This window comes from Brienomyrus brachyistius, chromosome 23 (assembly GCF_023856365.1).
Source record: "Brienomyrus brachyistius isolate T26 chromosome 23, BBRACH_0.4, whole genome shotgun sequence".
In the NCBI taxonomy this organism is placed as follows: domain Eukaryota; kingdom Metazoa; phylum Chordata; class Actinopteri; order Osteoglossiformes; family Mormyridae; genus Brienomyrus; species Brienomyrus brachyistius.
In genome coordinates, this window is record NC_064555.1 from 12,361,166 (window position 1) to 12,375,088 (window position 13,923).

The 13,923-nt window shown below is 40.5% G+C and overlaps 1 protein-coding gene across 1 annotated transcript; it reads left to right on the forward strand.

Annotated features, from left to right (window-relative positions):
- The first annotated feature begins 6,466 nt into the window (after nt 1-6,466).
- Nucleotides 6,467-13,098, forward strand: slc39a7 (solute carrier family 39 member 7). Its single transcript, XM_048993303.1, has 8 exons — nt 6,467-6,616; nt 7,524-8,050; nt 8,526-8,694; nt 9,364-9,444; nt 9,781-9,909; nt 10,277-10,393; nt 11,026-11,222; nt 11,500-13,098. Exons 2-8 carry the CDS (start codon nt 7,529-7,531, stop codon nt 11,752-11,754), a joined length of 1,470 nt encoding a protein of 489 aa, XP_048849260.1. The 5' UTR covers nt 6,467-6,616; nt 7,524-7,528; the 3' UTR covers nt 11,755-13,098.
- Nucleotides 13,099-13,923: the final 825 nt, after the last annotated feature.

Below are 13,923 nucleotides of genomic sequence, written 5' to 3' on the forward strand. Positions count from 1 at the left end.
ACAATGTTTTATTTCTATTATTTTATCTCATGAACATGCCGATCTAAGATAGCTGTGACAATGATTTAATCAGATAGTACTGCGCTGCAGTGGAATTGATGGCAGGCATCCCGGGCAGATAGTCCGCAGTCCGGTTCAATGAAGTCATTTCCAGGGTTCTGTCCATCTGTTACCGTGGCAGCGGTGACCACTGTGTCGCCATGGTGAGGTCCGCACAAAAGGGCGTGGCGTGGGAAAGAGTCCAGGGGTCAGGAGTGAGGGTCAGGGGGTCAGAGGTCACAGCCAGCTGGACAGCAGACAAGAGGAGATGAGGGTGAGAAAAGAGGGAGGGCCATTTGCTGGAGGGCTGGCTGACTGGACACAACGGGACATTAACATTGAACTGGGCGAAGATAAAAGAAGAATCGGAGAGGGGGCCCACTGACAAACATCTTTGGGAGGCAGCCTACGCTGCCACTATACCTACTAATGTCTAATCGTGCATGGCATTTGACAGGCAATTGACTCCTATCAATGTCCTGGCAAATGCGGCTTTTGAGAGATTTGGCGGGCTGTGCGTCTGTGTCACCTTTAACCAATAAGCGATACTCGGGGAAACAATGGCACACTTGGGGGACTGTGTTCTAACTGGCGCTGGGAAAATAAATATATTCCAGTGATTGTTCGAATAAAATTTCCTCATCCGAAAGGCAAAATCACTTAAGGGTTTGCAATGTGCACCCATCATCCTGTAGGGCCTGGATTCCTTTGAAAATGCTTAAAACTTCATAATATGACAACTTCCAGTCTTACAAATTCCATTCTAAAGATAATGTCATGTAAATACCTTTATTAATATATACTATAATCACTTAATATTTAACTAGAATGTAAACATATACACATTTGCATAGTTTACTGGGTGCTTAATATCTACATAAGCTGGCAATGTATTAAAGTTCAACATCTGCAAAATAGATCATAGGAAAGACAAAGATGAAATAAAATAAAACCAATGCAGTGAACGCAAACCGATATACACACATAAACCCGGAAGTCATGCTGACTTTGGAACGTGGCTCTTTTGAAGCACGGCAAGGTGATGCAGCACGTGTGTGTGGCTGTAATAAGATTACATCTATGCATGCAAAAACATGACAACCTAACTTTAAAGCACAGTTTGACATCTTTTTTGGGGTATCTAGGAAATAGGCGGAAATTAAGAATTGGAAAATAGGAAAATTTAACAAACCTGCCCTCAGGCAAAACTGTTTGCTGTTTAGAAACTTTAGACTAGTTAGTTTGTTTCATTTACAATATTATTACATATAACATTAAGGAGATACAATGTTTGATATTAATAAACATTATGGCTCCTATCAACTAAATTTCAAAAGTTGTAACATTTGTCGAGAAAATTTGATTAATGGGGGTAACATTACAAAAACAAACAAAAACAACAAATTGCATGGTGATTAGTTTTTTATATAAATTAAAGTGATTTAAGTAAACAATGTAACTGATGTGAGATGGTTTTTCCAATTAAATCCAAACAATGAACTGTACTAGTGATCAGTAGATCGCTGATTTTTATCCTGGGGAAGCCAAACCTTATCTATACTTGGATGAATTCCAAAATTGAATTGCTTCGGTAAATAGAAAATAAACGGCAAATATTAACAAAATTGTCAGCTGTGGAAATCACCAAAGACATCAGAGCCTTCAACACAGATTATATAATTTTAAGTCACTGGAAAAGTAGCAACTTCGAACAAACTGTATGAACTACACCCATTTACTTATAAATAGTAACAGAATTGCAATAATACATTGAGAGGCTGTTAGGAATGTTCTACCTACAAAGTTAACCCAACTATCCTTTTACCTAAAAATGGAAAGGCTCCATTGTTTTTAAATTAGGTTTTCGGAACACATATCATTGTAATATGGATCATTTTTCCCAAAGGAGTCAGATTATTTTCTTTGTCCACTTTCAGGCCCAATGCATGCATGTAACCATGGTAGCCCTGAATTTAATATTTGGTCCCTGGTACCCATATGGGTCTGAGCAGAATATGGGCAGAATAATCTGAGCAGTTGTCAGTGGCTGATGGGAGCGCTGTCCTGCTTAAGGCTCAGCTGTTTCCTGTCTGTGTCAACAGCCAACCAGGCTCTGCCTCCTGATTAACAAATAATCCGGTGTTGACCATGGATGGAATTCAGGTTTAATGCCAAGTGTTAATTGTACGTTTCAGCACAGCTATAGAAAATATTTTAAGACATTATAGATATGACTGAGTGTATATTTCTTAAAAATTGCAGTTTTGCATAAATGTGTAAAAACTTATTACATGTTAATTAAATATTTTTTAGTGTGGAAAGCACAACATTGTGGGACTTTATGTATAACAAAACGTAAAACAATAACAGGAAGGTGGCAAATACTTTATGAAAGATAAGCCAAATGTGTCATTCCCATTCCTTGGAAATCGTGACCCTGCTATACACGCTGGACAATTTGAATTAAGTTGGATAAGAAACCAATCCTGAGTGTTAAATGGCTGATATCTCATTAGTAACCAGAGTAAACCTTAAATGCGTTTTAGTCGAGAAATTTTGTTCCATATTACAATGAACCACACCGACCAAAGTGATACGTGATTATTTTAGTACACTCCTAAAGACTGCAATTATGTATTCTCGGACATGGTAATCAAAGATATATTTCTGAGAAATATCAGATATCTTTCTTTGGATTGAGGAGAATATGTCTGACTTAGACAAATCCCTAGATGGACTTCAAATGGGTAGCATCAAGTAGTAATGTTTGGGGATAAACAACATCTTTTAAACATAAGAACATAAGAACTATACAAACGAGAGGAGGCCATTCGGCCCATCAAGCTCGCTTGGGGAGAACTTAACTAATAGCTCAGAGTTGTTAAAATCTTATCTAGCTCTGATTTAAAGGAACCCAAGGATTCAGCTTGCACTACGTTATCAGGAAGACTATTCCATACTCTGACTACGCGCTGTGTAAAGAAGTGCTTCCTTAAATCCAGTTTGAAATGTTCTCCCAGAAAAATGTTTAAACTGACACACAGTTACCATACAAAGAATGAAGTGAGTTGAGTTGCACAGCATTTCCTAAATGCTGCGTTAACATGATGGATCATTAACAAAAACGTAAGCCAAGTTCAGACCCGATTATTCCTAATTTGACAGTGTTGCATTTTCAACAAACCGATAGTACATAAACATTTGAGAAGGCAGAGAACTTGGTGATTTAAAAATAATCATTTTCTGGATCTTTCAAATAACAGCTAACTGTCCTGATCTTAGTCCTGCATTATCCTAGCTAATTTGAGAATATATGCAATAGGGTTCCATTATACAAAGCTGTCACATCTAAATTAAAAGGGAGTCACTTGAATTAAAATGGAAATGACAAACAGCCTAAAAGAAGAAATGCTGAATTCAAAAGATTTTAATTTGTGAAAGCAGTCATGCTTTTTTTTTGCTGACAAATCTTTGAGAGGCAGCATATGATTAATAACTGGGTATAGAATGTGAGCGCGAGACGGAGAGGACACAGGAGTGAGGGAGGAGAGGGAAAGAAAAGGAAATTTACCTTGAACTCTGGTCGCTCTGTCCCCACGGCAGGGCCGCTGATTGTGGCAGGGTCACGGATGAGGAGTGGGCTGAATTAAGGGGACCCCCAGGTCAATGGGGAAACGGTCAAGGGGGCTGCTTTGAGTAGGGGGGAGGGGGGGGGCTGTCGGGGCAGATGTCTTATGTATGAGCGCCTCCGGGACGTTATTCAAATGTACCGATTAGCATTTTTGAAAGTTACCAGTGTTTACACCTCAGTCATAAGCTTAAAAATAGCTTAAATGTAAAGTGAATAATTAACAAGGATGTTTGCAAAAGGGGTATAAGCTTTAAAACAGCTAGTCAGGAACCCTGCTGCCGATGAGCTGTGTTAATTAATAGATCACTTGTATTGTCTTTTTGTGTGTGAATATGAATCCAGGTAAAATTCCAACAACAGAGCAACAAGAAAGAAGGTACTTGACAGTATGTGGGCAAGTGTACAATGTAACACCTTTGATTATAGAATCACTTTAGAATGACTAGCAATTGCTAAACTTGCTATGAAAACTGCATACCCTGGTCAGGGGGCAGCCTGGTGCTAATCCCAGGCAGAATAGGGCACCAGGTACCCCGGACAGGATGCCAGCCAATCAAAGGACACACACTCACACACTATTGGAAATTTTCAGGCACCATTTAGCATAACTGCATATCATTGAACTACAGAATGAAACCTGCATGACACAAGGAGTGCATCAAAACTCCACACGCACAGTGGAGACAAGACTCGAACCCCCAGTCCTAGAGGTATGAGAGTGGTAGTGCCTGTTCACTGGGCCACCCACGTTAGGCAACATGTTTAATAAATATATCAGATCAGCTTGCTGCCATGAAGTATTAATGAACAGTAATATAATGATGGAAAATGAACTTGTACCCCTTAAAAGATGCATTGAAACAAAGATTAATTGTATGTGCTGGATTTTGCCGCCAACTTTGAGCAGTTGCAAAAAAACAAGGCCACCATCAGCAATAGCAGCAACCTATCCCCTGACCAGTTCAGGTGCTTGGAATTATTAAGCATTCATTAAGTTTATCTGTCTTCAAACTGTTTATCTTAGTTAGGGTAGTGGCTGGGGCTGGAGCCTATCCCAGTCAGCACAGACGTAAGGCTGGGCTTAACCCTAGATGGGATGCCAATCTCTTACACGCTAACTGTGTGTCTTTGGATATGAGCTGAACTGTAAGGGCTGGGAAGAACATGCATATTGCACAAACAAACAGAGGTGCGACATAAACCATCAAACACAGTTCTGTTAGGCAAGAGTGCAACATGGCTGACTTAAGAACATTTAAACATTTAAAATATTCAGGTATGCATTATAAAAAGGTTTTTCGAAACTTCGTAAAAGGTAAAGACTAAGCCTACAGCTGGGTTCATATGCGACTGTTTCATATAAGAAACTATGTTTATCTGTCAAATATACTACTGTGTTGAGCATGCAACTTACTTGATTAAACTCGATTAATCGAGTTTTTTAAAGCATCAATTAAAAATCGCCTCAGTTATGTGGGGGCACTTCCAATTAGGAGAGAATGAATATACAGTCGTTGCACAGACTAAATATCACAACAGCAGAACTGCAATGGAACAATATATTTTTGTCCATTAGCGTCCTGGAGTAGTCTAGCCTATCTGTCATTACTTTGACTTAAATAATTTAGCTTGATTAAATTCTATGATTCCTATATATCTAGTCCTGTCATTTAGCTGCATCTTACATAACAGCCTACATAACTATATATTATTAATTAATACAGGTCTATTACGTAATATATGTGTATATTATAATTTGGTAAATATATTATGTATTGAGTAGTGATGAACGATATTGGAAACAGTTTGCCATATTTTTTTTTTTTGGATGAGTATTGCGATATGTTTAAAAAATGGAGTTGAAAGTTTAGCCAGGATAAACTATAGACAAATAGAACTTATAGGCTGTTATCTGCCAATAGTCTGTAAGTTGGTGGCTTCTGATCACTTGCTTGTGATCAAAATGTTCTCAGTGGAATCCAAAATACGCCGATACAACACAAGATGAATGTGAAAGATGACCAGCTCTAATTTCGCCTCTTCATTTGTTTGGTAATATTTCTCACAAGCATGCCACATTGAGTGAGTGCAACACCAAGGACGAAAATGAACGTCAGAGAGCGCATACAGTACTCAAGAAAAAGCAGCAGCGGTAAACTCCACACAGATTTTTTAACATGTACTAAATAATCTTAAAATGAGAAAGTTTCGTTTTCTATGACAGAATAAAAATGTTGTCGCTTAACTTGTCTTAACCCTGCTGATTATTTGACAATTGCATGTGCATAACATGGGGAATATAAACAATTACCCGATTAATCGTCAAATTAATCTGCAAATTACTCAGTTATTAATGTAATCGACGACAGCTCTACCACCATATTTAGCTTTAAAACTGAAAAACATTACATAGTAAATCATAGGAAATACCCAAGTGATATGCAGAGATGTTCAACAAAATAAACAAGTATAAAACTTGAATTTTTATGAGCATTGTTTTGCTGTACATTTTGCATTTTATTCCTATTTAAAAACGTGTTTATCCTTCTAATATATATTACTTGTATTAGCGTTACCAAAAAATTATATAAATTATATAAACTGCAGGTACATGCCTAGATGCCCGCATGTACATAGTTCTGCCTGGATACAGTGGTTCGAAGATCTATGTTTCCGTTTAGTTTGTACGCCTAGCATCCGGCTTTTTATTCAGTTTCAGGACAGTCAGTGCCACAGCCCGGGAAGATCTCGCGATGGTTTAGCGGCCGGCCTGCGGAACAAGCGGTTCACCGACGGAAATCACGCGAGACTGCTTTGAGTTGACCAGATGCCACGTCTGAGAAAGAATTGATATAATGAAGTGGTAGCGTAGGCTGTATTAGAGTAGAAAACGGTTCGTATATTATTTTTGACTGTTTCTATCACGGGCTTCTGACTCATTGGCTGGTAAGTCAGAATTTAATTGGTCGGCAGAGCTTCCATTCACTGAAGCTTGCTAAAGTGCAACATGTTTGAGTGCTTGCGAGCTAGCTATCTCAGTTTACCCGGTTATAACTACGGTATATGCTATGAAAATAGCTGACCCACAGCTTAACTAGTGCTTTACTGGGAATGCATTAACTAGTTTAAACCGAATATTATGCATCCCAGCTATTTAGCCCTATAATGGTCTATTTAAACACATACTGATACGTAGTCGTTAACTGACTCTAGCTATTGTTGACGTTTGCTATTAATATATATATATATATATATATATATATATATATATATATATATATATATATATATATATATATATATATATATATATGAGAGTTCCTTGGGTTTTCATAAATATTCTCCAAGTTTTATTTGGGGTAGATCCACGCTGCAGAAACGCGGCCATTGCATCCGTATGTTATAATTGACTCTGTGCACTCCAAATGGGGCAAAACATTTTTCAAATGCTTGAGGGTTTTGAAAGATGTTCCAGCCCCTTTTAGTGATCTTTGTTAGATCGATGTTTGAGTGTTCTTTTGCTTCGGATCTGTGTAGTTGACTGATTCATAGGTATTCAATAGATTTCATCCTAGCCAGTTGCAAAATGTCTGTGTGTGTGTGTCTATGTGTCTATGCAGACTGGATTATCAGATCAGATTTTAATACATGCACAAATAGTATGGACTCCATTTCAAAAGCTATTTACATAACTGTAGTAACATAATATAATTGGCAAGACTACTGGCACATTTTCTCAGCACAGTCCTAAATATTTAACAGAAATGATGATAAAAAACATTGTGGTTACTTTTTAGTAGCTTGTCACACTTGGTTGCAAGCAGCTTATTGATTTTATGTGTCCCTCTGCCAGGTTCAATGGCCTCTGTACATCTTCTAATACTTGCAGTGCTCTGCACAATAATGGTGCTGACTGTGGCTCACTCTCATTCCCATGGTGCTCACGGACACGCTCACTCACACGGCCACCATGGCCACTCGCACTCGCATGGGGGAGGTGGCTGCCACGGCCACTCTCACGAGGTACCGGGGGTGAGGATGCATCACGGTGCCAGCAAGTGGAGCGCCGAAGCTAATCTCCCTCCGCCGGAAGATTTGCATGGGCACTCGCACTCCCATGGACATGACCATGGCAATGAGGAGCCCCACGACCAAGACGAGGAACTGTACGGTCACTCCCACAACCCCAAGGATGCAGAGGAACATGGCCACGCCCACAGTGAAGCCCATGGCCACGCCCACAGTGAAGCCCATGGCCACGCCCACAGTGAAGCCCATGGCCACACCCACTCTCATGGCCACTCCCATTCCCATGGTGCAGAGCGCCCTAGGCGAGATGTAGCAGGAGAGAAGAGAACCATGGTCGAGCTGTGGATGCAGGTACCTGGGGTCTTCTAGACCATTCCCAAAACTGATGTCCATGGAGGAGCTGCCCTATAAACATTTGGAACAGCCAATTTAATTCAACACTTTCAGAGTCATTTTCATTTGAAAAGGTGTTTGAAAATATTTTGCTTACAGAAAGCTAAGGTGACTAAAGAACTGTTTAAAATGTTTAGTTTGCTATTTATATTAAAATGAGAAAATGAAAATCAGTATCAGTAGGTCAAGCTTAAAAAAAAAAAAAAAACGATTGGGATCAGCCAAGGAAGATGCAGTCACTGCATCCTAATTTTCATTTTACATATGCATTTTGCCTATTGCTTTTTATATATATTGATAGTGATGTATTTTCTTTTAAATGCATATGATTTTAAATGTTTTTGCCAAAAAAATGAACAATATAAGATTAGTGGGATTCCTGAACATTTGTAAAAATCTTTTTCTCTCACTCCCTCTGCTTCGGCCTGACTAGGCAATTGGCGCCACCGTGCTGATCAGCGCCGCCCCCTTCCTCATCCTCTTCTTCATCCCAGTCCAGTCCAACACCGACCAGCACCAGAATCTCCTGAAGGTCCTGCTGAGCTTTGCGTCTGGGGGTCTGCTTGGAGACGCGTTCCTACACCTTATTCCGCACGCTCTCGGTTAGTGTGTCCGACGTCACGCAGTGCAGGGATGCTGTGGGTCAGTGTAACTGTAATGTAACTGCGATCTTCATTAACGTGTTTATTTTCAATATTTTGCTGTTGCCTTTTTTTGCTGAACGTGTGCTATGGGGAGCTTGGCCTTACGACTTTGCATATGAGCGACGAACTTGAGCTTTAACAAATAGGAATGACTTTTCTTGTGGCTGTTGTCTCGGGTGTGGTGGTTTGATCTTCTTGAGGTGATTCATTCAGCTGCCGAGTTTGAAGTTGCCTGCAGTTGCTGGGTCACGACCAGCCAGCTTAATGTCAAACCTGCCCTTAACCATCATAAAATGACATGAATCATGGTTAGCCTGCTGATAATCAGCAAGATCATTTTTATTTATACTCATAATCGTTTTGATTTATAAGGGCAGTTATTATGAGCAGTGAAATACTTGGATGAAATCTGTGGTGGAGTCTCCATCTAGTGGCTATTCCTGACAATGCGCATAGTCATTGAATTCCATAACGTCATACTTTAGTGTTCTGTACAACATAACATTCGGTTGCAATTCAGATGTGTTAAGTTTCGTTAGATTTGCTTTGTAGTTGTTTGTTCTGCACAGTTTTATGCATTATCCCCATAGACTTGAGCTTTTTGCATTTTGCCGTCTGCCCCGCCAGAGCCTCACTCTCACCATGGAAGCGAGGAGCACAGCCACTCACACGCCCCGGCAGAGTCACATGATCATGGTCACTCGCATGGTAAGCTTCTTTTTTTTTTTTTCCGCCTCCGATTGCTGTGCTGTATATGAATGACGTGTGTAAAATACGACGCCTATAACAGGGTGACACTTGTTTGTTTTTATATCCCTTTTGTTTTATATCTAGTACAGTTAACTAATTTTCAGTTATATATTGTAATTGTCATCTTAAGGTATTTATGATGTGAAATGCTGTCTGCCTGACACATGGCGTTGGTTATCAGCAGAACTGGATGATGTGAACAGTGATGCTCATGGCTCGTTTCAAAAATCCCTCATGCAGGGTCTTGTCTCCCCCCCGCGATCTCACTGATGCAGTACCATGTTTCACATTCAGGTGGCGCTCATGGTCACATGATGTCCGTGGGACTTTGGGTCCTGGGTGGGATCATAGCCTTCCTAGTGGTTGAGAAATTTGTGCGTCTTCTGAAGGATGGAGACGGACACGGACATGGACACTCCCATGGTAGTAAATCTCCTGCAAGATGTGATCTTCAGCTGAAGTTCTCCATATTTAATTTTAAGGTTTAAAGTTCTCTAAAGTTTGACTGATCTCAGAAATAGGCAGTGAATGCATTGGTAGAAATATCACATTTCTGTCATGTTCACTTTAATAATCCCAGATGCTTTTGAACAAATTGTAAATTATGTTGATATGGTTACAGCACCAGGTGAAACTGATTGGCCAGGAAGCTGCTGGTTAGATGTCTCGTGCACAGCTATTGGATGCTGACGACTCCATGTGACACAGCTTTTGAGCAGCTTCCAATCAATGACTCATTAGACAGTAAATGTCATTGCAACAATCGTGCTCTTTGTTTCTTTAATGCCAGCTGCTCCAAAAGCCAAATGTAATGATGGGGAAGAAGAAAAAGAGAAGGATGGTGAGAAAGATGGAGTGAAAAAAGGCAAAAAAATAGGGGCAGAAAAGAAAGAGAAGAAGAGCAATGGTAAGTCAGCTGACAGACCACATGCTGCTTGACACCCCAGTAACCTACTGTGACTCTACACCGTTGGGTTGCACTTCTGCAGTAATTTTTCTGTGTTCTAATTTTTCTGCCAGTTTTTTCATGTGGTTGGCTCCTTTTTTAAGGATAGAGAGGGCCTGAAATATGCTGTTAGTTATCAGCAGAAAAATGGGAATTGTAGTCCTTAGCAGAGGTGGACAGTTCAGGTCCTGAAAGTAAAAAAAATCCAGATCAAGATTTATATTCAACTGGTTGGTTGAAACAAGAGTCACATTGACAGAGTCCTCAACTGATTGTTTGAAATAAAATGTTGGTCTGGATTTTTTACTTTCAGGACCTGAACTTTCCACCTCTAGTCTTCAGTCAGTCTATATAAATACAGTGACCTGAAAAAACACTGCCAATGATTTACTTTTACTGTGGGTCAGAAGGGCAGGATTATATATTTTCAGGTTTATGAAACTATAATTTTTCAGTCTGTTTGCCAAAATAAGGTCCTTACGACATCGACCATGCCAAGTATTGGCTTTTATTTGAATGATTTTTCTTTATCAAATTCACTGCCAAATAAAAACTTTTTTGGGCTGTGACTGTCACTGTCCTTCTGTCTTCAGACATCAAAGTGTCAGGCTACCTTAACCTGGCGGCCGATTTCACGCACAACTTCACGGACGGTCTGGCCATCGGCGCCTCGTTCCTGGTGAGCTCTGGGGTGGGAGCGGTTACCACCCTCACCATCCTGCTGCACGAGGTGCCCCACGAGATCGGCGACTTCGCCATCCTGGTCCAGTCGGGGTGCACCAAGAGGAAGGTACGTGGTTATCAGCTAGACATACTAAGGGTGAAAGCTAATCCCATTTAGAGTTTGCACTTTGCATTTTGTTGGAGCAGTGTGGGGCTCAGCCTCTAGTTAGTTAGTTGTCACTAAAGTAGGATTTCTCTACCCTTTCTTATGACTGGAGTCCACAAGAAAAACTTAAGGATGCATGTGAAATAATTGAAGTTGTGTAATATCCTGCTGATGGTCCGCCTGTTGCACGGTTGCCATGGTTCCTAATTGCCACTCCCCCCCCCCCCCCCCCCCCCAGGCCATGTGTTTGCAGCTCCTGACAGCCCTGGGCGCTCTGGCGGGCACCGCCTGCTCCCTGTTTGCCGAAGGTGTGGGGGCCGCCGCCACGGCCTGGATCCTGCCCTTCACGGCGGGGGGCTTTGTGTACATCGCCACGGTGACGGTGCTGCCTGAGCTGCTGGCGGGGCGATCCTCCCTGGGTCAGTCGGTGCTGGAGGTTCTGGCTATGCTGCTTGGAGTGGGCATGATGGTCCTGATTGCAGAGTATGAGTGAGAGGGAGAGACGGAAGGGTGGGGGGGCGAGGAAGGAAAGGGGGGTGGGTGAGATGGAGAGAGTAAGCTGAGAGGGAGGGGTCTGCAATATTAATGACACCTATGTATGTAGGTGGGTGGGGGTTCCATATATAAAGAGACTTGACCAGAGGTCCATAAACATGACCAAAGGAAACTGGGAACATGGTGGACTCGGTTCACAAAATGGCCGATGCTGAGATCCAGGGATATATTGCAGGATTGAGGTGTGCGCAAACTTGAAATGGGTAGTTTTCATTCTACCAAATGTTTTGGCACAAGTGACAGTCACTGTGGCAGCATTAGGGGTCCTCATGCTGAGCCAGAGGTGGCAGGGGTAGATGGGAATTGTAGTTCCTAATCCAGCCATCTGAATACCATGTAGAGTGAGTGACCGAAAAGATTACAAAGGATTTACTATTTTTGCCTGTGTGCAAAGGGCAGGGTTATATATTTCCAGGTTAGTACATTTGCCTTTAACCAAGTCTGTTTGCTGACATTAGGTCATTTAAAGCATCAGTCAAACCAAGCAGTGGATATTTTTGCTAGATTGAATTGTTATAAAAAAGGATGTATAGAATAGACTTCTTTTTAGTGTAAGTTGAGTGCCTGAATCTGGCAGCATGTTATTTCTTTTATACAGTTTATCATTTTAGTACAGTTGGCTTCGACACCCTACCGTTTCGTAATAGTCTTCAGTGTCTCAGAGCTTTAAAAAAACTGGACTGATTATTGTCTAATTGTCTTCTGTAATCATGTATCGCTACATCGTGACCCGCGGCTTCAGCAGGCCAAACGCCTGACTATATGACACTGACATGTAGAGATGTTTGATTTTTTTTTTCTTACCTATTTTGCTCAGTGTTTTATAAATTCTTTTTTGATTTTCTAATGTTCACGCAGAATGTGTGCAAGACTTTCTATATTTTGAATGTGACCAGAATTTGTGGGGTTTTTTTTTTCAGTTTTGTGGAGAGCAAAATTGATGCTTATGCCGTGATATGAACTCCCACTGCATTTAACCAAGAACTGAAATAAACCACTAGGTCCACCAAGTTCGTTTGTTTTATTAGCTCACCCAGGCATGCTCAAATGGTCGGTCAGACAATCGATGCTGAAGCTATCGACTGTAAATCCATCCACCCTTCTTACCCATGTGACGTGTGTGTGTGTGTGTGTGTGTGTGTGTGTGTGTGTGTGTGTGTGTGACCACAAGTTAGCTTTTATGATCGGTGTGTTAAATGGATGGGAGATAAAAATGAGCTTGAGAAGCTTTGTTTCGCATTGATTTTGTGCTAGAAAATAAAAATTATTAAAAATATAAAAATGTGTATGTGTGTGTGGGGGGGAGGGGTGTGGTACAGTCCCATTACTGTGTTAGAACTTTGTTCCATGGTGTAACAGTTTGCCATTTGGGCAAATGAGGCATAGCCTGTGGATTGGAGTTAAGTTTTGTACAGGTGATATGGATTAACCACAAGCTGGAAACTTTAGATCACTGTATTGAATATTCAGTATCAAGTTTATACATTTAACTAACTAATTTCTGCCAGAACACCAGTTCAAAACTAGTAGTGCAGTGAAAATTAGCAAGAAGACACTAGGTGTTTTATAATATGTAACCACAATGCCCACTGTTGATCTCATATTTCTGTGTCAGCTGTGTGAGTGATATCAGACCTCTATCCTCAAGGGTTAGGCAAGCAAGTCAACTCTGAAGTAAAAAAAAAAACAATTTAACTAAAAAGATAATGGATTTCTGTCGTATTCTGTATTAGCGAACACTACATAAAGGAGCATTTTGTTCACAAATTCCCATCAGTAACCACCATATGAAACAAATTAAATTAGACTTTATTAGGCTATACCCAAAAGAGCCTTTGAATCCATTAATGAATTATTGAAGTGCCTCAGTGTTAGATTGATTACATATGAATATTTATATCATTTATGAAACTTTTTTTGAATGTTAATTTGCAAGAACAATTTCCAGAATTTGAGGCATGTTTTAAAAAATCACCAGGTTTGGCAGGTTTTTAGCCCTCTAATTACAGAATAACCTTAGTGAACAGATACTAAACAAGCGGAACATCATCTACCTCGTTTTAATCGTAAGTGTAACGTATATACTTTATCCACATCGGTTCAAAGT